The sequence below is a fragment of the Xyrauchen texanus genome, chromosome 44 (genome assembly GCF_025860055.1).
Source record: "Xyrauchen texanus isolate HMW12.3.18 chromosome 44, RBS_HiC_50CHRs, whole genome shotgun sequence".
NCBI classification, from domain to species: Eukaryota; Metazoa; Chordata; class Actinopteri; order Cypriniformes; family Catostomidae; genus Xyrauchen; species Xyrauchen texanus.
The window spans coordinates 18131265-18158851 of record NC_068319.1 but is presented as its reverse complement, the minus strand read 5'-3'; the positions used below and the strand labels follow the sequence as shown (position 1 = coordinate 18158851).

General features: G+C 37.1%; 1 protein-coding gene across 3 annotated transcripts in view; it reads right to left on the bottom strand.

The window, feature by feature from the left end:
* Window positions 1-27587, bottom strand: part of LOC127636505 (cell adhesion molecule 2-like) — a 556717-nt gene that overhangs the window by 84321 nt on the left and 444809 nt on the right. For all 3 annotated transcript variants that reach the window (XM_052117020.1, XM_052117023.1, XM_052117021.1), the window contains one exon: window positions 5376-5525. In XM_052117020.1, coding sequence (XP_051972980.1) covers window positions 5376-5525 — 150 coding nt within the window. The remainder of the gene's footprint in view (window positions 1-5375; window positions 5526-27587) is intronic.

The window sequence follows — 27587 nt, the reverse complement described above, 5'->3', positions numbered from 1 at the left end:
GGTAAGGACCAACACTGAAACACAATGGACCAGTGGTTGATCAATGTGGTGTAACAGGCAATTAAATTTGTGAGTAACTAAGTGATTGATGTTTTCTGTCAAGTCTGAGATAAGATTGTGAGGACAAGACAACTTGTGAGGATAAACTATTCAAGCAGCTCCCTGCTACAAACTGGAGCTTGCAGAGACACTTCCTCTGTGTTCAGCTGGATTGCACCGAACTCTAAATCAAATCAGACACCATCCCTGGCAGGCAGATTTCACAACCTCACTTTATCGCTTCCTCTTCTTCGCTCTTGACATGCTTCTTATTTCGCTGTTTACCAAATGTGAAACTCTGCGGTCGGATCTGAAGCTCGCAGTGTTAATAATTAAACCATTGCTCTGGCATAAAGAGCGATCTGTCTCGATGCTTAAATGGTTGAGTGATTCAGTCTATACACGCCTGCAAATCTTACTGCAGTCAACACAGCACATCCAGACAATCTTCCTGTCTCTTACAAACACAGAAAAACACATATGAATGTCTTAGCAGGTGCTGCTTGACCAATCACATCTTGCTCCCTTTGAATTTGCTTTAGGAGGATGTAATTGCGAGAAATGCTGTGTGAGCACAGCGTGAGAGCAGATCTGACTGAAATTACTTTCGACCGGTTTAAAAAACAGGCAGGCGAGTGGTGAGCCAAGCTGGGTTAAATTACAGAGCCGTGGAACATGCTGTTATATTATGTATGACACAAAATATTCAAGCGTTTAATAATTATAACAATGTGACGAGGCGGAGGGCGTGGCCAGGCCAGGGCTGGACTGGTAATCTGGCATACTGGGCATTTTCCCGGTGGGCCGACGCAGTTTTGGGCTGATCAGGGGCGGAATGTCAATCGGGAGAACCGAGCGGGCCAGTAGTTCGGCCATGAAGCGTGCCGAATGGGCCGCGATAAGCAACATTTATTCAAAATAATGCGCAACATAATGCGTTATGCAGAACGGATCTCAAAACGGCGCCAAGATATGCAGAAATGTACAGCGAACATGTAACATCCCGGGCTGATTTCTCTTCCCAGTCCAGTCCTGGGCCAGGCTGTGATGCCACACGGCTGGCGCTGAATCATTTGATCAGTGGGAGAGCATGAGAGAGAGAGAGAGAGAGAGAGAGAGAGAGAGAGAGACACGCGTATCTGTGTGTCCTTATGTTTTATGTTGTTTTAAGTTCATTTATATCATTAAAAGTTACGTTTACTGTTCAGCCGGTTCCCGCCACCTCCTTGCCCGTCCTTTAACTGTTACAAACAACTAATTAAAAAAACACACATGATCATATCTAGGAGCCAGCTTTATGGTTTCCATCCTCAAGACTGATGCCAAACTGTCCCAAAGCGCTCATGCAAGGTACCCCTTTAGACCCTCATTACTGTGTGTGAAGTTTAAAGAAATTTAGATATTTTGACAATTTCATGAAAAGTCACATTATGTTCAGGTCATATGGAGTAACACTGAGAAAACCTCTTGATATTCTTGACTGAATTTTTTATGATGTAGGTAAAAAAATTATAATAATTTGAAAAATATGTTTGAAAACTTTTATGAAATGAATGATACATTTGTGATTGTTCTCATGTGTTCAAGGTGCAATGAAAGTATTTTAATACATTTTTACTTAACCCTCCTATTGCGTTCATAATCTGCATTCACCTTTTGCATTCGCTGGTCAGTTTTGACGTGGTGGAATTCAGCCTTAGAAATAAATCATAACCCAATGGTTTTCATCCAAAACTATATTGTAAGTAATTAATAAGTTATTAACTGTTCATACATGTAAAAAGATTTGGCATGTTAAATGACAAAAATAAAAGTTATTAATTAATATCTAATTTATATAATGTAGAAATGTTTTGACATTTTAAAATAAACATTAAATACAGCAAAACCAGTGTGATACATGTAATTACATGTTTTGTAATCAAAATTTCTGTGAAACGTTATCTAAATATTACATAATGTAATATAATATATAATTGTAATATGAGAATTACTAATAATGTGAATAATTTTCCTCTCACTCATAACTGCTCAATATATCTTGGTGGTCAAAAATTATGAAATCAACATAATTAACTTCAACTAAATACAACTAAACTTCATCAAAACAACTGTAAAATTCAAGTATACACCATTAATACTTCTATACTATGTTTTTCAGCAAAATCTGTTTGTCTGTTTAAAATCTATTTACTTGCATGAACTGCCAAATCTTGATATGTGTGTATGCTGCAAGCTGGTTCGGCATCAGATGGCTGCAAAGTAAAATGTGGACAGTTTCCTTTTCCAAGCCCTATTTAGACTGATGTGTGCATGAACTTTTGCTCTCGCCACACCCCTTTTAGACAGTAGTAAATTTAATTTAGTTTATTTGTTTTGTCTATTACATCTGTTATGTCTGTTTTATACAAAATGTACAAGGAATGTGTGTGTGCATGTTTGTAAACAATATGCAGTCCAAGTGAGAAAAAAAATGTGTGAGAGAGTATGGGAAAGAGGCAAAATGTAAGTGAAGTGTTAATAAGTAAAAATTTAAATTATAGATTTATGTGTAAATGTCATGTGTAAAGCCACAAATGATGCCTGAGTCACGATTGACCCGTGAATGCAAAAGATGAAACATTTTGTTTTAAAAATATATATATTTTTAAATAATATATATATATTCTGAGTTGCTATTCTTCTCACAACAACTGAACAGAGCAGTTATCTGAGTTACCCCCCCCCTCTCTCTTTCTCTCCCTCTCACTCTAATCACTACCAGGTGAGAGCACTAACGAAGAGATCTCCTGATTGGTCTGGCTGTGAGCTGCAGGATGATAAAAGCTGCTCGAAAGCTTCATTCCCCGTCTCCCCTTTCCTGGCTCAGATGCGTTGTTATACTCTATTGAGAGTTGTTGTATAGTGAGCGAGCGAGCGAGCGAGCTATTGTTAAAAGGTGTTAGTAGGTATGGTCCAAAGTCAAGTATTCCTGGGAAGGATTACTTTGGGAGCATTTTTAGGGAGTTGGGTGCCATTTTGCTTAATATCTGCTTTCTCTTGTTTCTGGGCAGAGAGGGAGTTAGGGTACCTTTATGTTACGTTTATATAGAAAAAAATTCTAGGTAAGGTAATTGCCCCCCCCCTTTGGGAATTTGTTAACTTTTTGTTACATTGGCCTTTGCCCCCTCCTGAAGCCTTTCGCCTACCTTTCTCGTTTCATCAAATAAATACCTTGCTTTGCAATAAAAAATCTTGACATATTTCTGAACGCTGGGATGGGAGAGGGGAATCACAACCTTCTTGTAATGGTTTTCCCAATCTAGACTAGGACTAATATATAGATATTTTGTATTTTTTTTTTTAGGTAAAAAATGCTATACATATTTTATAGATTTTATGAAACCCACATGGAAAAAAAAATATATTTGTATGAATTTGACGTGTATTTTAAACTACTGTGGCAGGGCGGAGGGCGGGGCCGGGTCGTGATCATACACACCCGGTCCCTTATCAGGCTAATCAAGCCTCCGAGAGGGATAAAGGCCGACTGCGGAGGACTGTGCGGGAGAGAGAGATAGTTTACGGACATGTCCGTCATGTGTGTGTGTTTGTGTCTTCTGTTTTAGTTTATTATTAAACTATTATTTTTGTTGAAAAGCCATTTCTCACCTCCTCCTTTCCATTGACTGCTTTACAACAACATTATCAATAGATTTTGAATTTGTATCACCTTGGAAACCCTTATCTTTCAATGACTCATCAGCTCATGGAACACACAGTTTAAATCTCCAAACACTGTGCACAACCCCGTCCTATAATCTTTCAGTTACCAACCCTGATATGTAACCACTACATCACCACTTTAAAAATGTTAAATCATCTAGGACAAAATCAATCATCAAACAATCAAGTACATAAGGCCTACAACTTCAAGGCTTTTTAAACTTTTGGACAAGGTTATGTCAAGCCAACATCAACGCTTTGAGAATAATTTTTTCTCTAGTTTCTATTTCTTGTTGCTGATTGCCAGGACAATTTCTAGTAACATAAAGCAACTTTATGTACAGATGGAAGCCAGTGCTACCCTTGAAAGACGCCACACAGAAACAATAATCAGCCATTCAAAGCTAATTGATATTCTGATTCAATGTATTCTCCTTTGATCATGCAATACACGTTAGCTCTATGTGCAAGCATACACCAAGGTAGGTCTTTGACAAATAGATCTTTTTAAAAACCAAAGGACATTTATTATCTCCATATATAACAACCTGGGCATTCTCAGATATTGAGCGTCACAATATCATAATAAAATCCAGTGTATATTGAATATGTCCCATGATTACTTCCACATGAAAAGCTCTGCTGACATAATGAACGGGCCATTTGCAGTGGCTGTGATAAAGCTCCTGCTCTGTATCGATCTGATCTGCAAACAGTAGATATCTTTAACGTTGCATTCTTTGACTGGTGAGTCCTTTAAATGGCTCACCTTCCATTCCTCATTTATCAAATGTAATCTGTTTGTATTCCACAACATTAATCAACCCGCTGTCCCACTTTCTTGAGTATGTGTGTGCATGTATTCATGATTGTGCGTGCGGGAGTGCAAAAGAGCGAAAGAGATTGTCTAGTTGTTGATTTTGCATTGGCTCTTGATTAAAGGCATACATGGGTAAAAGTGTGTCTTATAAAGCCTGCTCGGACCAATATTGATTCTCTCAAAATTTATAGGAAACCAATCATGCAACAGGTGAGCACAAATCCATCTTACTACATCCAGCCCAGTGTGGGATAAAATCCAGACCCTTGACTCAGTCAATGAGATACAGTTGCATGCGTTTGTACATCCAAATGCAACTCCAAGGGACTTTATAGCAGTTCTTACTAGATCTTACTGAAATTGCAATCACAAGTCAACAAAAAGGTAATAAAAGAGCTGAGGACATTCCATATGAATCTTAAAGTCAACATGAAATGGTATTTGCAACCCATTTTACCTCTGTAATTTGACATATTTCGAAGTGAAACAAGACGTTCAATGAGAATAATGTTGGGGAGGACTTGATTTTATCCTTTAAGAATTGATTGGATTATGAAAAGTGGCTTTTACATACTCGACTGGAATGAGGTAGTTTAATAAATAAGATGGACTGAAGACATCAGCTGACAAAGAATGTAATTTCAGAGGCCAAGAACATGTATTAAGAAGTTATACAGGGTCAATTTAAATTTCATGTTGTCTTAAAAGTTCATCTGTTAAATATGAATTAGTATTCAGAGTTCTCTAGCCCACTTAGTAACACACAAGACTGGAAGCTATGTGAGTTTTGTTGTTTTACTTGTGTACTCACCTTTCTTGTCCCCAAAGAAGAGTGTCTGCTGTGCCGGGTTTGACCACTGGAGGGAGGTGTTGTCATTGTGTTCCACACGACAGGTCAGGTTAGCTATCCATCCTTCTGTCACGGTCATGTTATGGACGATGGGGAACTGACCTTGAGCTCCTGCAAGACACAGACAGAAAGGGGTTGAAAGACAGCTACGACAACAGCAACATATGGAGCTGCATTCAACCTTCAGCCTTTGCGCTCAATATGTGTTCTGCTGAAGCTCAAATCATCTTGTTTGTTTCACGGAAGAAATGTTACAGTACAACAGAGAGGAAGAGCGCTATTCACGGATAACATGAGTGAAAAGTACAGAAGTTGATGAAAGTTACTTGCGTCATTCAAAACTAAATCATAACTGAGTCACATACACATGAGGAGAGCAGGCTACAGCTAAACTCTTGATTTTAGACATGTACTGTAAGATCGCTGATTTAAGATCCATGTCTATATTTTAAAAGGCAACTAGTCCTTTTGGAAGTGGGTCACACTTTATTTTACAATGTTCATGTTACTGTGTACTTCTACAGGAAATTACTATGTAATACTAATGAGCTACATGTAATTACTGTGTAATTATTATGTTGAGGTGCTGTTACTTACATATTTATTTATTGTTTTTACTATTGTAAATTATAATAGTAACAAGTAAAATGTGTAAAAAAGGCACTGCAATATAAACCTGGAAATGCTAAGCCCTCAAAGAGAAAATTTAATAATAAAAACAAAACATCCATATTAGTGCCGAAATCTTGTAACTGATAAAATTGACCACAAAAGAGAAAAATGGATCTGCCACTAGCTTAATCCAAAAACAGTTTAAATGGAGGAGATGGGCCACTCGTAGAAAAATGGATTGAACAAATTGTAACTTTCAATATTGCATCTGTGGGAGTGGAAATCCCACCTTTCAGTTAAAGGAGCCAATAACATTTTTGTTATTTTACTCTAGAAATGGACAAACAAACAAAAAATTCCTGTTTTGTGTAACTTTGGCTAAAGAAGGAAAATTAGTAATACATTTGTTGCCAGCTTTTATTTCTGATTTGAAATGTGTCATTGAAATATATCTTCCAGCAATTTTTTCAAAACCTGTTCTCATAGAATCACAGTACTATGCCTAAACTTTCACTCAATTATATTTACATGGCTCGCAGTATTGCAGCAGTTTCCTGGTGGACACAAAAAAGAAAAAACTTGTAGAAATTAAGATAGATGGACAAATTATAAATAACACAAACAAAGTTGCAGATGCTTTCAATAATTTTTTTATTGAATCTGTATCAACTATTGCTCAAAGTTTTTCATCTAATAATGAAAAAATTTGCCCGATAAATAATTCAGAGCCTATTTTCGATTTAAGGACAGTGACAGAATCTGAAGTCTTACAGACAATTAGAACATTAAAAGCTTCCAGAACTAGAGACATATTTGGTATAGATATGTGCATGCTGAAAGAACTCAGTTCCACATTGTTAACACCGGTAACTAAAATTATTAATCTCTCCTTTATTGAGGCAGTATTTCCTAGGGTGTGGAAGTCCGCTGCGTGTTGTACCAGTTTTTAAAAATGGAGATCCATTGTTAGTGGATAATTATAGACCAATCAGCATCTTACCTACAGTATCAAAAGTTGCAGAGAAATGAATTTCCCAACAAATAATAACACATCTAAATACTTCTACATTTTCCCTTCACTCTATGCAATTTGGTTTTAGAACTCAATATTCCATGGAAACTGCAAATTGTTTTTTATGGAAAATATTAAACATCTAATGGATAAAGGTGGTGTGGTTGGAGCTGTGTTTCTCGATCTAAAAAAGGCTTTCGATACTGTAAATCATAAAATATTATTAAACAAATTAAATAAATACAATTTTTCATCAGATGCAGTAAAATGGATAAAATCATATCTTTCGAATCGCCCACAGTCAGTCAGGATTAGTGACTGCCACTCACCGCCTCTTGTTACGTCAACGGGGTTCCTCAGGGTTCTATTTTGGGACCACTGTTATTTTCGCTTTATATAAACGACCTACCGTCATGTTGTCCAGACGTCTTTATTCAAATGTATGCTGACGATACAGTTATTTATACCCATGGTAAAAACAGGAGACAAGTTGCTGAAAAGCTTACACAGTCAATGGTTCAAGTTTCTGAATGGTTAAATCAATCTTGTTTAAAACTTAATGTAAATAAAACAGTTTCAATGTACTTTTCGAAATCTAACACTACAAACAATCAGCATGATATTTATGTGTCAGGGGAAAAAATAAAAGTTGTGTCAGAATTTTAATATCTAGGCATCGTAATAGACTCTAAACTAACCTTTAAATCACAGATAAAACTGGTTTGTAATCGAAGTTAAATTTAATATCGCAAATTTCCGTTTTATTAGATCACACCTATCAACTGAGGCCGCCAAAATGTTTATGTATAGTATGGTTTTGCCCCACATCACTTATTGCCTTACAACATGGTCACAAACAAAGAAAACAACGTTAAAACCATTAGAGTCACTTTATAAGCAAACAATCAAAATTTTGGATAAAAAATCATTTAGATCTCACCATATTACAAAAGCATAAACTCTTAAGCTGGGAAAATGCTATCAAGTATTCTAACTTATGTCTGTTATATAAAATAATTTATGGTCTGTCATCTCTCCCACTCAGTAAATTTGTAAACATCAGAAACTCCTCACAGCGAATAACACGGGGGTCAGCCCGAGGAGACTGTGTTGTTCCTTTGCGGAAAACTGCATTCAGCCAGCATGCTTTTTCAGTCTCAGCAGCACAGAATTGGAATTCTGTTCCACAGAATATTAGAGAACTCACTACATACACTTTGTTTAAAAAGCAACTAAAAAACTGGTTCATATTACACCAGTCATGTCAACACTAATAAGTATATAGGCTACAATTTCCCTCTACCCGATCGTACTGTCATCTGTGTCCCTGTTGGGTAACTGTGTTCAACATTATTATATTTAATTTTAACCTAATGTTGAAAATATAGTGAATTTGTACACTGTATTAATTTAAAGGATTTAACGAGTTATATTGTTTTATAGTTTTTATATTTTGTATTTTCCTTGTAATGTTTTAAAGCTGTTTTCTTTTTAAGGTAGACAATATTACGATCTGTCCAGGGACAACGGATGAAAAATAGCCTTTTGGCTAATTCTGGTGCATTTGCAGTAATGCTAATTAATGTACATTGTCCCTGTCAAATAAACTAATAAACAAACAAACAAATGAACACCAGAGGCGTTACAACAACAATGACTTTTATTCCCTTTGACACAAATCACAAGTTAAACGGCAGATTATCAGTTACTCACACAATGCTATTTAATGACATCTAATAACTTTTACTATAATGCATGACTAAGTATAAGTGCGGAACATTTTAACTTGGGCTGTTAAAAAAACAATAACACAAGTGATCATGTCTCCGGACCGTAATATGGAAAATTCCAACCACAGGAGCAATTCAAGCTTGAAGTACCATCTGTTTTCTCCAGGGGGCAGTAAGCGTAATCCCAGCTGTATAGGCAACATGCAGCTCCTAGAGAAAAAAACACACTCAGGCTTGCTTGACACTAGCGATAGCACACGATAAGAACACATTCTTGTGTTCAAAAACAGCTTGATGGAGCGCAAATCCGAACACTTGGATCTCAAGACGTGTTTTAAGTTTTAAACTACGTTTAACTTGACACAGCAACCTAAAAATGGTATGTTTATGACGTGGCATTACCAAAATAAGATGCTCCAAAAGTGTCCACCTGATGCAGGTATATATTGACGTGCCTTTAGACAAGCCCTTAAAATAAATCTCGGACTACTGACAAATTCAGTTACAAAAACGGATTGCTGTGAACTGTTGGCCAATGATAGGCTTATGTTCAAAAATATGAAAATAAACAATACATTGGATTCTACAGCCAATTTTTGTATTGTCTAATCAATGCTTTACTTGTCTGCCACAATGATATGATGCATTTTAATTATGTGAATAATTTAGTTTTATGATATATATTTAATCCAATATAATTTAAATGAACTATAATTATTTAATTATTATTATTTGAGCAGCTTTCTCAAGAAATATTGACAGTATATATGGGATTCATTTCTATTTTTAATGTAAAAATTGTAAATTTTTAATTGATTGACAGCCCTAATTTTAACATTTGCGTTACATAACCAACTTGATTTACAATTTTTTTTTAAATGTTTTTACATGTGTGGTTTCCGTGATAAGATCAATGATTGGCTCATGTCAAAAATGACACCAAATCACAGGCTCTGTGATTTGTGACACTTCCATAGTAGCTCAATATGTGTGTAAATGTTTTTGATGGTGAAATTCATATTGCAAATCAAATCGTGTTTGCTTTTTATGACACTTTTTATGTGGGGTAGGTTTAAGTTTATGTTTAGGGTAGGGTTGGTTTGTTGTATTAAACGTTAATACTCAATCTGTTTGAAAGAACTTTTAAATCGCTGTTAGTCCCACAGGGTTGACATTTTAACTTTGAACTGCCACAATACATCTAATGAACCATGCAACATAATTTTGCATATACAGAATTTTCACAAGATCAGGCTGTTTTTTTTTGGTCCCATACAAGTAGATAGGAACTGAACTTACATTGCGTGTTACCTACATCAATAGTAGCTGCCCAGAAGCATTACCAAGACTTTTAAGGGACTTGTGCTTACATTCAGTGAACATCTCCACCTACTAAAGATGTCCCCTAAGCAGCTAAAGACAACATATAAGGGTCACTCATGAGCCCTTGCTCACCAGGATCTCAACAGAAGACTGAATAAAGGTTTAGCACAGTGAGAAATAACTCACAAACTGACATCCATCATGGCACCCCAGGGTTAGACAGGCAATAACAGATCACCTTGTGCTGGGAAGGGACTCATAGGGGAGCTAATGAAAATGGTGCGTGCGCGCACACACACACACACACACACAAACACGTACAGTATATATAGGGTATAAAGACAGCCCTGGAGAGGACATGATAGATGAATAATCTGTATTTATTTAAAGTGAAGAAGTGATGGCCCTCACACCAGAGGTCAACGTCTCCAGTGCTACAGCTGCCAGCCAATGGGACATCAGTATGGATGAAAAATGTCAGGATTTGATGTAATGGGTAAAGTAGAAGGACAATTTGACGAAGGAAGTAATTTTAAAATCCTCACTGAAAGCAAAATGCCAACATAGTCTCATGATGACATGGTACTTGTGGAAATAAGTCGTATGAGATGGCAAAATCTTAATATACCATATGACTTCACTTGCACAGAATGGTACAACTTTTATTTTCATAGAGACCAACCAATCAACTAACAGAATTTCAAATTGATACAATACAGGCATCATAATTTAACTAGCCTTCTATCAAACACTTTAAGAAAGGAAACATTTGCAAACAATTTCATTCCTTATTCCATATTTATTTTTGCAATACAAATGACTGACTTACAGAATGTCAATTACCTGCAATACGATTCCCTCATCTTGGTCCAAACCCCAATGTTTCCTTTGTTCTGTGGTATACAAAAGTTATTCTCCTATTCAAATCATGGTTAGGTTTCGAGATGGGTTTGTGGTTAAACTTAAGAAAAATCATAATTACATTGTTTGTTGGTTCCTTTATTTTTATCTATGGGAGTAAAAGCTGCACACATTTTTATGAGCCAACTTGTATGATTTCAGACGTACTAATTATTGTGACTTGTCAAGAGACCATGTTGTAAATGTTGCATGAAGGGACAAAATCAGAGAATATTTGATGTTTAAAGACCCAGTGATATAACAATTTGAGTTTGAACCCTTTTAATCCATATGCGTTAGCTTTGAGGCTATCTCTATGCTAATCTGTGATATCCGTTTTTTATCTTTTCATCTGGAGAACATCACAATCTAATTAACGTCTGCTGAACATCTTAAAAAGATCAGATTTACAAACATTCTAAATTATAATAGTCTCAAAGACATCTGCTGAATATCTCATTGACATCAAAACATTGCCATAAGTATTGCAGATGAGCAAACAATGTAACAAATACGTCTTTCAGATGTAAACACACACATCAAATAGACGTCTGGGTGATGTATGTGTTTTTGTAGAGAAATTTTTGATTTTCTCTTCTGGGAAATGGACCAAAAATTCTGATGACTCATCTTGCACAACACAAATTTGTATCCAGTCAAGTACTCTAAAGAATGAGAATATCCCCTCCCCCTGCAATCGACCAGCAAGTAGCAAATAATGGGTGGTGGCTATGCATTAACAAAAGCCTATTGGCTATTTAAAAATGGGAAGGATCCTTCAATATGCCCCAACAAGTATATTTTAACAGAGGACAGAAATCTGTGCTTGTCAAGCGATTTGATGGGCTCGTCAAAGGTTAACTGTGTAATTTTTGCACCTTGATTATACATTTGTTTGGGTTGGGACTACCCATTGCGATTCAACAAAAAAGGAAATCATGCAAATAAGGCCACATCCACACTAATACATTATTGTTTGAAAACTCAACTTTCTCACTACGTTTCGGCCTTACGTCCACACTGAGACAGCATTTTTGTCTAGCAAATATTAATTTAAGTTCCTTTTCCAAAACGCTCTCCAAAGTGGACAAATTTGAAAATGTCATCTATCCATTATAGTGTGGACAAGGTAAATTGAGATATCTGAAAAGTATGATGTATTTGTTAACATGTGATGCAGCCATGTGATCCATTCAACCCAAAACAATCAATATGGCGGCCAAGGTTGTTGTGCCTGCTACCCACTTTGGTAGGGTCTTTGTACAACCTACACATTGCATACCTTCAAAGGTATCTACATGATTTGGATGAAAGAGTTGTGTGGCTGATGAGAGAGAGTGATAGACAGACCTTTGGTTTGATGCAACTGCAACATTTTTGTCTTTTTCTGTTTACAGCAAATTGCTGTGTATCACAATTAGCCTGATTTGAGAGCCTGTCCTCAGCCATGGTGTAGCTTTCACAAGAAAACTAAAAGGATAAAAAAGGGAAAGAGAGAAAGCAGGAGAGAGACAGCGAGAGAGAACTTGCTAAGGGCCTCTCCACAGGCTGCCTGACTGAAGAGTACATCGGCCAGCTGTGGTGCTTATTTCTTTTCCGTGCCTCTGGCAGGCACATAGCACACACACTCTCACACACAAACATAATGAAGAGGTGTCGATTTGGGATTTATTTAAGTTCCTTTCTTGTTTTAGTGAGACAGAGACACCTGCACATCTATAATCCTGATTTACAAAATCAGTAACAAATTTATCTTAGTCCCATAATGCTAAAGATGGCACCTTAATCCCACTCTGGCTATTTATCTGAAAGAAACTTGCAGTTGCACTACTGTATATGTTAATGCTCATTTGCATGTGCAAATTTGAGCTTCTGGTTGAGTTTATGCAATATTCGCCGAACATTTGCTACTATATTTTTTTTAGACTGGAGACATTAATTCACCAAGATGGCCAGTGGAAGTTTTGAGTACACAACAGACAACATACAGCTCTTTGGACACCAGTCTAAAAAGAGATACCACAGGTTGGTGAGACAAAACCTTCTGGCGACATATCCCTTGACAGACCACACTACATAAAGACTGGTTAACCCAGGATGGCAACCGATTTCTGCTCACAACACCTGAGTGTCTGAGTCTGATGAGCTGATGGCTGCTCCTCTTTACGGCTCAGGAGTCAGACAAGAGACGAGAGGAAGTTACTACCCTGATTAAGGTCCACTGCGTCTACTGCCTTAGAGGTGGAGGTAGAAAGAGATGAGAAATTGATTCATAATACTCTAGGTAGGTAGAATACATTATTCATCTGGGTTTAGCATGACACATGGCATGTCAGACTTTCAGTGCTTCCTTGATCTCCAAACCCATCTCTTTCTTCCATCATTTTGTCATTGCTTTCTTACTCTTCACTCTATAATCAGGTAAAAGGGTCATGGTCTGTGAATGGGAAATCAGTCATAACTGTAGGTGTAAATCTAGTCTTATTTTATATGATAAAATACTTTCTCCTACTGAAAATACTGTACGCAGAGGCAGGGCTGGATTGGTTGCCTGGTATACCAGGCATTTTCCCGGTGGCCCGATACACTTTCTGCCCAATCAGGGGCGGGCTGGTCATCGTTAGAACCGGGCCAGCCGCAAAATGGGCCGAAAGGGCTGCAATAAACTACTGTGTTATGCAGAACGGGCCACAAAATTGCTCTGCGATATGCAGAAGGGGGAAGCAATATGCAGAAAAGGACAGCGACACCCACCACCCACCCACCATTTTTGGGCCAGTTTCTATGTAAATTTCCAGGACGATTTCTCTTCCCAGTCCACCCCTGCACAGAGGCAACCATAAGTAAGCAATATGACAACTGACTGTAAACACTTGTTAATGTCAATTTCTGGATGAACCAATAACGTGAGTTTGGGAGTGGGGCTGCTTGTTTGTCCAATCCTATTTAGAAAAAATCCTTATTTTTACAATTCTGATTGGTGCCACTAGTGGTTCAAAAATTAAAAACTTTATCCATTAATAATTAATATAAGCTTGGTAAATAATAATGATAAAATATGAAAATGAATTGTTTGTTAATCATTTTGAAAAACATTCAGCTGTACAGGAGAATCTGAAATAAAGGCATTAAAGAGGTTGTTCAGAGTTTTTCCTGTATAGTTTCCAACAGTCATACTGTGAATGTGGACAGTTTGTAACATTAAAGCTGAGAGTAAATTTGAAATACCTGGTGACTTCCGAGCCTTTGCTTCCAGTTATTCTGAAATTAATCTTATTTTGCATATTCCCTGCTAAGAGCACTTATGAAAAACAAACAGCTGCTGAGAGACACCTAAAAATACTCACAATGCCAAATAAACAGCACTGAATGGTAACACAATGTTTTTTACCTCTAGAATAAAGGCCTCATAAAGGTCCAAATGGAGTCAATCCACCAAAAAATGCTCTGAACATCTGAGGGTGAGTTAGTTATGAAACTCTAAAATGTTAAAAAGTAAAGGAAATTAATAAATTAATTAATTAAGAAAAAACAATTGGCTTCAGCTGTGTCTGGCATAATGAGAAATACTTCTTAAATGGAAATGCTGACAGTATGGTAATACGACAACAAGAATTTGAAAGGTCAAGCCAGAAAACGAAGCTGATATCCAATTAAAAATACTTCTGCCCACATCCTGTGGCTTCTCCTCTCACCTGAGTGAACTAAACATATTAAACAATTAACTAATTATGATAAAAATTAATCAATGGAAACAATATTTTACCGCTAGCCAACTTTTTTTTTTTTTTCTGGTCCTAAGATTTAAAACCAATTCAGTTTGTATGTGGTATAGCCTTTAAAGGAGGAAGGTTTTTTAATATTGAAATAATATTCTGTTTTGTGTGGCTATTTAATAATAAATTGTCTGTTTCATCATTAAGGTGTTTCAACTGGCTTTTTAGCATTCAGGATAATCTATTCTGCCATAGCCTGCAATAATGAAGAAGAATTTTACACTGCAAAAATCCAGTGGTCATATCCAGTTATTCCAGACATAAAAACAATGAAACTTTTTACCACATTGCATTAATTTAATGTAGTCTGGAATCTAAAGTACTGTACAGTACAAAAAAACACTCATTATTCCATTTTAACCACCATCAAATAAAATAAACAAATAAAAAGAGGATAAAATTTGCACATATACAATGTTAATTATTGTATAATTAATTTGGTTTAGACCAGATTTTACATGCTCATTTTAATATAAATGCTGCTTATGAAAATTGTATTTAGCTGACTGACAGTCTTAAAGGCCTGGTTTCTGGCACCATGAAGTCTGCCATTGATCCATTTAACAGATAGTCCTGCCCCAAACTCACACCATTGGTCGAGCCAATGCTGCTTTGTCGGGCTAGACGAGCCGCTCAAACAAATAGATAAATGCTATGCTAGTGCCACAGAGACTCAGTGTTACAATTTTAGATGGAATCAACCTACAGATGTCTTACTTATACAGTAGTTGACTGCATATACAGTAACAATACGGTATACGACGAGAAATTATTTACATTCACATTTATGCATTTGGCTGATACTTTTATCCAAAGTGAATTACAGAGCACTTATTACAGGGACAATCCCCCTGGAGCAACCTGGAGTTAAGTGCCTTGCTCAAGGACACAATGGTGGTGGCTGTGGGGCTCAAACCAGCATCCTTCTGATTACCAGATTACCAGTTATGTGCTTAGACCACTCCACCACCACCACTCCAGTTTTTTTACCATCAAAAACTTTTACACACTTACATATCGAGCTATTATCGAATTGTCAAAACAGTCACAGTCTGGAGTCTGTGATTTTGTGTCATTTTTTACATGAGCCAATCATTGATCTTATCATAGAAACTGCACATGTAAAAACATACAAAAATTCAAAAACATACAAAAGTTTCCTTTTTTCTGCGGGCTTATGTTGGTCTACTAGAAGGTTTGTCTAAGAGGGAGGGGATTTGCATTCATCTTTTGTTTCCTTTTGTTCAGTGATGCTGCTCTTGGGACACTTTGTGTGTTGTGATGATTTGATCAACCCTGGCATGCTCCTGCGTCAACTTAATTGAGCAGTGAGGTAAGTCCAGCCACCTTTCCCTCTGGTCAGAGCTGTCTGATTCAAATGGATCTCTCCCGGGATCGCCCTGTCTGATCTGGGCTGATCTCTCTCTCATTGCCTCCCCCCTTCTACTCTCCTTTTACCCTCTGTTTCTCCTTCCTCTGTGTAAGGCCCTCCCTCTCGCTAAGATCAACGAACAAATATAAAATTAGCTCTGCTCTCTCCTAAATGTCCTCAAGGACTGTCCCACTCTCAGTGAAAACAAAGAGGGAGAAAAATGGAGTGGTACAGGAAGCCCATGTATCAAAGGAACTGATATAGTGACATATGGCATATTTAGAAGATTTTCTTTGTCTAAATATCATTAAACTTGTTTATAAAGTGAAATCTTAAAGGAATAGTTTACCCCAAAATATAAATACTTGTCATCATTTACTTAACATCACGTTGTCCCAAACCTGTACGACTTACTATCATCTGTACACAAAAGAAGAAATCTTAAAGAATGCTACAGTGACTATCTCTCCTAAAAGGACAAAAAACAGCACTATAAAAGTAGTCAATAGGACTCTTGTGCTATATTCCAAGTTGTCTGAAGCCATCCGATAGATTTGTGTGAGGAACAGACCACATTTTAAGTCATTATTCAGTGATAATCTTTCCTTCCACCATAGCTTTCAAATGTAATTTGCACTTCTGTATAATCAAACACCTGAAAACCAATGGAGTTCAGCAACATTGACGTCAAACCTGTCATCATTTTTCTTTTTACATGGCAGATTTGTATGTATATGAATGAGATTTTAGAAGGAGGGGAATATTATCAGTGAATAGAGACTTACATTTCAGTCTGTTCCACAAACAAAGTTGTATGGTGTTTATTTTATTTGTATTTAATGTAATTTAAAACTCCAACAATTATTTGTCCTTTTAGGAGCTCAAAAGGTGGTGGTCACTGCATGCTTTAATTGTACAAAACAAATGTAGTGCTCCATATAAGAAAGAAAATAATAGGGGTTTGGAATGACATGTAAATGATGACAGAATTTTCCTTTTTGGGTGAACTATCCCTGAAAACTTGCAGACAGTAGTGTCATTTTATTAGTACAAAAAAAAAACATCTATTAAAACAGACAACATCTGCCTTTTTTGTGTTAAGATCCAACTGCCATACATGTTGCTCATATTTCGATATAAACATAATTTAAGTCACACGACTGATACTTACCAGCTGTTGTCCATTTTTACACTTTCTCACTAATAGTGTGCTGCAGTTTAAAGACTTCTCACAACACTTGAGATGATACTCAAAATGAAACATGCATGAGTGATCTGTCTTGACTCTAAGCCCACATACTGTATCTATCTAACCTTTTGGCAGAGAACTATAACAAGATGACCTTTAGAAGGTCTGTTCACATTCTCTGAGATGCTGAGCCTAGCCTGGATGTAGTCATACCCTTGACCTTTAGCCATGACCATGCTGACAGAATACAAGAGGACCACACTTTTCAGCGCAAATGTGCCATCATCACTCTTTTTTTCGGATTTGAACACAGATCTGAAAACTAGTGATACCAGTGATCATACTTTGCACATTCTTATGAGACATCTGTGGTTACAACCAGTCTGTGAGTCAGTTTGAGATTAATAGCTGGTCTTCTCATTGCTGTGGGTGGGGTTTTACTGCTTACTCCCAATGGACACCAGTAGGGGCCCTGTTGAAAATGGAGGTGTATATCCTCGATAATATTTTTATTCAGCACTCAGTCTTCCTTTGGGCTGTGAATAATGTTTGAAGGGTTAATTAGAGCTTTGGGACACTCTACAAAGGTTTGGTACTGAGCTGAAGAGGATGAAAGATATATAATAGTGATTAGAAATTTAAAGCATTGCCCAGCTGATTTTAATACACCCTCACAGTGTATATCGCCTTTCTCGTTAACTGCCATCAGATTACTGCTCTTACAAATGCCTCCGTGTCTTTTTATTTTGGAATTTTGGAAAGAAAAACATTGGTAAGATTTGATAAGGACACAAACTCTAAACATAATTTATTTAATTCCAGACATTAAATCCCTACAATTTTTTATTTTATTTTTTTATATCGAATGGAATTTTAATGGGGATAAAACCAGATTTTCCTTAAGCTGGTCTTAAAAATCACGTTACTAAACCTTCTTCTTAATCTGTCATAGCACTAATTGCAAGGTGTCTAATGAGTTGGCTGTGACCGTCCTCTAAATAAAAGTGATTAAATGCAGAAAACACGGACACCAATCCCTCCAGACACAGGACAAGAATTTTTCAAGACAGTGTAATTTCTGATTTAGAGAAATGTAATCAATTAGCAGACAACAAATGAACTGGCCTCAGTGGTTCCACTTTCATTTGCACAATTAGACCAGTGTGCAGCTGCTCTTGCCATTGTAAACAAACATCCCAATCACAGTTTCTTAATTGTAGCGAATGTTTTTTCTCGCTTTTTAATACTGTAATTTACTGTGACAAAAGGAAACTATGCCTCTGAGTGGATCAAGTTTTCCTATAAAAGTACTGTTGACAAAAAACAAACAAAAAGCAAACAACTCTGTTACTTGCTATGCGTGCATATACGCATACCGAGACAAGGCCACGCACGAAACGGGGAAGGGTCCCACAGCAGGCAGATGGCAGTCAGTAAAATTGCCATCTGAGGTGAGTGTGTGTATAGTACGAATTGTGCATTATTCATGAGGTGAGCAGCTGGTTTGAAGAACTCAGTCACTGATAGCGTGTACCGTTCATTCTGTACACATAGGCCTTATTTCATCTACAAATGTCAAATTCATCAACAAATGTCAAATTCAGAGCTACAGCATAGGAAAGATTTTCACTTTTTAAAATAATGAATAAATCAACTAGCTACTATGGAGCTGAATACACTTGTTGGAACTTTTTGACTGTGTGTGTCTAAGTGTTTTGGTGTACTTAGATGTAGTTTGAGGACTTTCCCAGAAGTTAGCGAAATCTGACACACCTCCGGACATCCTCAATTGAAAAGACGATTGATAAAATATACATAGATATGGTATTTTAAGCTAGGGTTTGGATTAAACTTTAGTACACGCATATATATCTATATATATATATAAATATATCTATATATATATATATATATATATATATATATATATACACACCCCCAAACAAACAACAATGACAATCCATGTTCCCCTACAAAGGCAAACATATAATGAACTAAGAAAAATGGCTTCAAGTTACTTGATTTAAGTGCAAATTTTGTAGTAAATGCAGATTTTATACTCACATTTTCTCTGAATCTGAGCATAGTTGAGCCAAATCCATCTGTCACAGGACAGATCACAGTCTAAGAGGCCTGATTTTGGTCATAACTCAATTGACAAAATGTGTAGTTACTGGGTTTTTGTTCTTTATTTGTGGGTAATCTAAGATCACTTCCCTGTGGCTAACCAAGTTATACATGACCTCTGTGAATGTCCGCTTGTAAATATTTCAATGACTCTCTCTGAAACACTTAAGCAGAAATATCTCTTAAATTTAACTACATGGCAAACAGCAACCATGAAATTATACAGCTATGGTCTGAAGGATGCAGTGTCACAATAAAGTGAAATGAATACGGCTCTGCAAACAGTAAACACTCTGATTTGAGCTCTGACATAATGCAAGTGAAATCTGGTAAAAATATTTTTTAACAGTGTTTAAAGGGGTCATGAAATGCTCTTTTTATATAGTTTCATTATCTTCCTTAAGGCATACTGATAATGTTCACTAACACTTTTTATGTTTTTAGCATAAAAACTGAATTTTGTAATAAATGATAATGCTCTGTACACAGTGGCGCTACTATTGCCAACAGCACAAATAAACGGTTTCGAAAGTTTGTGTCGACGCACCCAGTGTAGACATCCTCAAACCATTGTGTTAAGTCACGTCAACAGACGCGCCCGGTGTAAACAGGATGTCAGCACCATAAACAATCATACAGTCAAAGCATATGAAATATTCATGAATGAAATGGTTTACTCACGATTTTTGCGGTTGCCCTCTGATTACTAAACAATTGCATGTTGACACAAGTAGTTTAGAATCATATATGATACATGAAAGATTGGGCTCCACATCAATGATTATATAGTAATATATTTAATGATGAAGCTTTTAAATGTCAAAAATATGAAATATTTTTGTGAGGCCACAAATATTCTTGCCTGTTGATGCCATGAGATTCATTGAAAAATAAATGTTCATACTTTTCGTTAATAAGAATTATACTGTAAGAAGTATCCTTAATTTTGGTCATAATGTACTGTAAATATAATATATTTTTCATAACAATTACCACTCTCTGATCTATGTGGCAGTTTTACTAATTAAATATATATATTGAAATGTTCTGCTGTGCAAAAAGGTTCGGTATGGGGTGTTCTTAGGTAGTTGCTTACTGTTCCAAATTTAAGGGAAAATTTAATCACCCTCATGCCATCTCGGATATGAATGACTTTCTTTCTTCTGCAGAACGCAAACAAAGATTTTTAGAAGAATATCTCAACTCTGTGGGTCTAAACAATGCAAGAGAATGGTGACTTGATGGCGCTGGAAATTGTAATCAAGCTTAAAATCATGATTGCCAAGGAGACTGGAGATGTCAAAGTTTATAGTGAAAATTTTGTTACATTTTGGTCTGTTCTCACCCAAATCCGACTGGATCACTTCAGAAGACATGGATTAAACCACTGGAGTTTTATGGATTACTTTTATGCTACCTTTGTGTGCTTTTTGGAGTTTAAACATTTTGGTCACCATTCACTTGCATTGTATGGACCTAAATAGCAGAGATATTCTTCTAAAATGTTAGTTTGTGTTTTGCAGAAGAAAGAAATTCATACACATTTGGGATGAAATAAGAACACAATGAGAATTTTCATTTTTGGGTGAACTCTTTAAAAATGTCCAGTCCTGAGTTTCTATGATATTCTGGTCCCTAGATAAGTCCCTCTTTCAAAGTAAATCTTTGGGATTTTTGTTTATTTTATCGGAAACAGTCAGTAATTGGCCAATCACTTAAAATATTAGAACACCTTCCCTCAGTAAGCTGCCCAATTTGAGGTGTAATTGCAGTTCTTTGCACAAATGGTACAGGACAAATTATGCACATTATTACTTAAGGCTTTGAAAAAATGTCTTAAGCACTGCTATATAAGATTTTCTGACATTTTCTCTGTTACACTTTTTGTCTTCCATGTTTAGTTATAAGTAGCTCTTGTTTTTGCAAGACTTCTATGGCACATAGTAGTCTTACATAATGTAAACAGACCTGAAACACACCGAAAGAAACCATTACAGAGGCATTTCTTAAAGTTGAACTGTGTAATAATTTAATTAGCAAAAACAATCACTGTGCAATTTCCATTGGCTGTTCAAGCAGGTAGTCCCGCCCCAACTCACACCAATGGTCGAGCCATTGTTGCTGTGTCAGGCAGGCCAAGATGCTCAAACAAACAGAGGGATGTTTTACAGAGCCACATTGCTACACGTTTATGTGAAATCAACCTAAAAATGGTGTACTTATAGATAATTTAGCATTTCAGCCTCTTTTACAAAAAATGAATTGAACATCAAGAAATTACACATGTCAGCTTTATTGAATAGTTTTTAGGTTATATCATTAGATTTGTGTTAGATTTTCATACTATAGTCAGAATATTTTGTCCACTATGCTACTAAGTTCGGTGCAGCATTGCTCAGAAGCTTTGGTGTTAGTTCAAAAAGTTTACAGGAAATACAGGTAGAAAAGATGGCATAGGAAGTAAAGCAAAGGGAGGGAGTGGTTGGAGGAGGATTGGGGATAAAGAAATAGAGAAGGGCAGTAAATAGCAAAAATAATGGTCTGAACCCCCGTCTGCCTGCCTCGTAGCAGTGATAAGGCACCTATCTCAGCTTAGCTTATTGGGAATGGTGTCTCCCCATTTATGAAGCAGCAGGGAAGATGGAGGATCCAACTCACCTCTCACTTTGTTTTTCGTGGCCGCCACTGGAATCGCGGAGCGTAATGAGGAGGGAGGGATGAGGAGGATGGAGGGACGGAAGATAGGGAGGGGTGAAAAGACAGGATTGGAGGGAGGGAAGAGAGAAGGACAGAGGAGGAGAAAACATTTGATTAGAACACACCAGTTTCAAGAGGGTGTCACACTAGCATACTAATCCACCTGTTGTGAACATCTCATTCATATCTATCTAATTCCCAACAAAGAGCCACTTGAAACTGAAAAACCATTCAAGAGTACTCATTGTTTGCAAACACGATCCACTAGATAGGTTCACAATAAGAGTGATACAATTCTACATCACAGACAGGCCAGTGGCTCCATGCTGGCATACACTGCTTTTCTAATAATACCACACAAATGGCTTTGGTAAGTATTGTATCATAAGAGCATATTCACACCCTGTTACATATGTGACTCAAGGCCTATGTTAATAACACATTTATGTCCCCTGACAGGGGTTTTCAAACTAGGGGCCACAAGGAGGCGCTAGGGGGTCTATGTGACATTTTTAGAAAGAAAAAATAAATACATGTATTTACAGGTATTTCGAAGTTAAAACATTAGCATTAACTAAATTACATTTGCTTAATGTTTTTTTTTAATCTAATGTAAAGTTTTTGCAGTTGAGTGCCAAACCTACCAAACATAACAAACTTTGTTCTGCGCACAAGTAAAAGGCCTGGGTTAGATGGGTTTGCGGAATTCGTGTTGGTCTGTCTCAGTCGAGCCTCAATTCTCTATTATGTTATTGCTTCATGAATAGCTATTGATTAGACCAAAGAGCACTCTGCTACAGACTCCCAATTAGCTAGACACAACAACCCATCCATGCCCAATAAATGACTGAACAAACAAAAAGTCCTAATTCTGCCCCTCTTCTAGTGTGTTTGTGCACCAGAAGCATCCATTCTAACAAAGCTATCCATTTATATGTCATTAAAGCTGAGGGCATACAATGCCCAATTATTGTATACAAACTATAAAAACAGACAAAACTATAGACTGAAGCAAAGGTGGATGTGGAAAGTGGCTCTTAAATGTTTTATATAACACTTTCCACTGATAACGATTGCAAAATGACAAAGAAACTGGCAGTGATTTGTGCTTCTATAAATGTAATGCATGTTCCTATAGGTCTGACACACCGATGGTGTCTGGTGGGGTTAGGGGGTATCCTGATAATCATGCCAAAATTTTTTGAAATTGGATTGGCATGGTAAGCCGTGTAACACATAATAACACTTTAACAACTGTGTGTTAAAAGTGTAAGATGGAAAAACTCAAGAGGAGAGTAAACATCACAAAACTTTCAGTTTTACTATCTGAGAAGAATCAAAGTGTGCGCACTTTCATAAAATTCAACTTAGAGTGAACTGTGAATAATTTGTCAGTGCTTCAGAGGCATATAAATACATCCATTAATCATTCATTGGTTCTACTTGTTTACCAGAAGGTAGAATAAAAGAGAAGGTTTGTGAAATAATGCACTATTATCATCACAGATATCCTCAAAAGTCTTGTCATAGAATTTTTAAAATGAAACCTCTATCACTATTTATTCAATCTGATGTTGTCCCGAACCCATATGACTTTCTTTCTTCAGTGGAACGCAAAAAGAAAATGTTTAGCACAATGTAGATGCTGCTCTTTCCCATACAATAAAAGCATACTTAGTCCAGGGTCTGTCAAGATCCAAATAATTTGAAAAAGCACAGTAAAAGTAGTCCTTATGACTTGTATATTACAAGTCTTCTTAAGTCATACAATTGCTTTGCATCATGGGTTAGGGTTAGGTTAGGGTTAAATAAATATTTGGTCTAGTTCTGGTCCAAATATTTACATTTACAAACCAAACTGTCATAAAAAGAAAGGAAGCTGGTAAAAAGTGGGAATGTGACCCTCCATTTAGGAGATTTGCTGACTATCTTCCTCCTCGTAACATTGGTTGAATATTTCAGTCTTTTTAGACCTCGGTTTTGAGTGACAGGGACTAAACATCATTCTCCAGGGATATTTTACCCAAGTCTGGCTGCGGAGCTAACTATATAAGAGAAGAAACTGTGAGGAAAGGAAAGGGAGGTGAGAGGGAACGATTGGTACGCCAGTCTCCTGCAGCCAGAGAGGTGACAAAAATCCCACAATGCCATTTGAAAATTTCTGGGTCTCACTGAATAATTCAACAGACCTGCATTATTAATGCTGGGAATACTTAGATCAAGAGGGCGAAACCTTCGGTACCACGGATGAGAACTTGTAGCTGAGAAAATATCAGTCCTGCACAATAAACAACACACACACACACACACACACACACACACACACACACACACACACACACACACACACACACAAACAAATGATGAAGAATGCCCCTGTTGGACTGGTTGGGGTGGGAATTATTTATTGACTTGGTTGTAAGCCCTAAACATTGTTTTTAGTGGGAAAGACCTCCGCTGAATCAAAGCAGTACATTCTTCTGTCCGTAAAACCATTACAGTGACTGAACAACCTAAACAAGTGGAGAAACAAATAGACTTTATTTAGCCACATTGGAGAAATCAGTCACTGTTGGTGGACAATGGAACTGAGCCATTTCAGCACACTCATTCCTCAAAGGACACTCTACAACTTTCCTTAAAGGAAGTTAAATGTGGTACAGATTGCACTGGAATTACAGGCATCTGTCTTGGAATACGGATCAGTTAATGCGTAATGGTCTGTTATTTTGGAGAACTACACTTTGGTACCATTTTGAAGCCATTAATGCTGATCTGAGATACATTTTAGGGTGACAGCACTGATTTAACATGGAGAGTAAAGCAGAAACAGGGAGTACAAAATGATTTATCTGTTTGTGCAAAGTTTAAGCTGCAATAGGTAGGAAGTGCTCGGTAGCTGCCAAAGACACCATTTTAAGCCATCAAATGTATGCTCTGAAGCAAAGGCTTCTTTGATAGGCAACAATATTCCTTTAGGATACCGTGGCCAAATTCTAATACAGAACTGCATATATACTTTGCGGAGAAGACAATGCCAAATTTGTTGTTAGCTTAGCAACATGCTAACACCAAACTCAGACATAGTGAATTAAGTCTCACGTGTGCTTCATGCTTTAAATGTGATGTGTACTTTTTATTTTAAAATACTTTTTCCTAGCCGAGCTTGGTATGCAGGGACAACTATAAGTGAGTAATTCATAGGATTATTCCCCCAAAAGGTGTAAACACTGTAGCACCCACACAGTATAAACACACATTGACTATTGATGCTCTCAAAGCTAATAGACATGGACTAAAAGCAAAACCCCAATTATGATCTCATGGGGTCTCTAAAAATCTTATTTATTAACTTAATACATACATAAAATGCAGGTTTATATCAGAGTGTTCTCTGAATTCTGGAAGGAGTTTAATTAGTAGGGTCCATTGAAAATGCTGCTCTTGATGACATAATCTCTCTCTTTCTTTCACTCTTTGGTGACTGCAGATCTGCTTTGATCCACCATCCTCTTGTTTCTTTTCAGGCTCTTAAAATATTCAAACTGAGGTCCTTTTACATAGAGTCATGCCACATGTGGTACAAATCACAAGCGGAAGTACCCTTTCAAGCGCTCGAGAGGTGGCGGCGTGGCAATAGCTCCTGATTGCTAAAACCCTGTTTGTGCTGTTTCAGAATTGTAATTTGGCAATTTAGCGTAGCCTCAAGAACTCGCTGTGCTGTATCGCCCCGTGGAGAGGGAGAAATAAATAGCATAAAATCAAATGAAATAAAATTATGAAGAGCCAGCGTTTAGGGCTCATTACTTTTCCACTCCTGCCGAGGGTTCTGGCGAAACGTAAATGAGGCAAAATAGCACTAGTGTCACACACACACACTGTCTTTAAAGAACCGCTGTTTTTCTCAGAGTGAGACTATGAGCTAATACATTATCTCCCTCACAAAGCTATTGTTTCAGCCATGAGTGATGTTACCTACTAGCAATTCTTCACAGGACCAGGATATAGCAATTTCATTAATATTACTGTACAATATATAAAACGAGAGCGAGAGAGAGAGAGAGAGAGAGAGAGAGAGAGAGAGAGAGAGAGAGAGAAAAACAAAGTACTGTCTTGCAGAATATCAAACAGAGACACAAAACAAAGATTCTTGCCAAAAACAGGCTCAATAACCACAAAGGACAGATCATATAAGAAAACCGATCATATAAGACATAATATGTAGTTACTACACTTAGCCTTTGCACTTCCTGCAATAGGCGAGCTGAGTACTGAGACATTTAAAAGGGAGCAAGAAAATATCCATGCTTCCCATTCCAAGTTCTGATAGGATACATTGGTAAAGTAGCAGGAAAACCATTTGATACGATACATGTTTTTTTACTCACTGTACACATATCTGATGTTCTTAGGTTACATTCTGTTTGTAGTAACTCCTGTTGTTGGGGATGCAGACTCGGGTCAGTTCACTCCCTGTTCCTCATTCTGTGGCAGACAGACACATATTGTGCTTCTATCGCACAGTAGTCCTTATAGTCACCTAATAAGAGGCAGTTATGTTATTGTTTGCTAAATTGTAAAATGTGCTGTGACTATGTTTATTTAATTTTGTGATAAAAATGTTCCTGGATGGCTGCGTGTTGTGTGCATTCTGTTGTCTCGATTTCAATTTGATCACAGCGTGGACACAACCTTTCTTCCTGTGGCAGCCATGTTTTCCTGTGTCTGCCCATTTCTATAGTGAGGTTGTGTCCACTGAGTCTGTATCTTGTCATGGTGGCTCTCAGTTTTTTGTCTGTCACTGTGTACAGATGTGCCAGAGTGTGTTCTCTTTTTAGGGTCAGATAGCATTGCATTTTATTCTGCTGTTGTGAGTTTCCCAATAAGTGATATAATTATGCTTATTTGTGCTGTAATTTGGCTGTATCTAATTAGTTTAGCAGTATTGTTCTAGTCCAGGCCTTTTATGGCATATAAGGCCCTGTGAGCTTTATCTCTCAGTTAATTCACTGCAGGGTTAAGGTTTCCAGTGGAAGTGATTTTAAGTCCTAGATAATTGTAGTGCGATGAGTGTGTTATTTGGTTATTTCCTAATGTGAATATTCATTGCGTTCCCTAGGACCTGGATCTTTTCTGCAAGGTCATGATTTTAGTTTTATTGAGGTTTACTGTCAGGGCTCAGGTCTGACAGTATTACTCTAGCAGGTCCAGGTTCTGCTGTAGACCCTGTTCAGTGGGAGACAACAGAACCAGGTCATCTACATACAGCAGGCATTTGATTTCTGAGTCGTTCTATACTCCTGACGAGGAGGAGGTCGTGGCCAGGCTGTGAGTATGCACGGTCAGCGCTGATTCAACTGATCGAGATAAAGGGGAGCCGGAGACACCAGTTCGAGAGAGCGAGATCGATACGAGAGTTCAGTGCTGGCATGTCT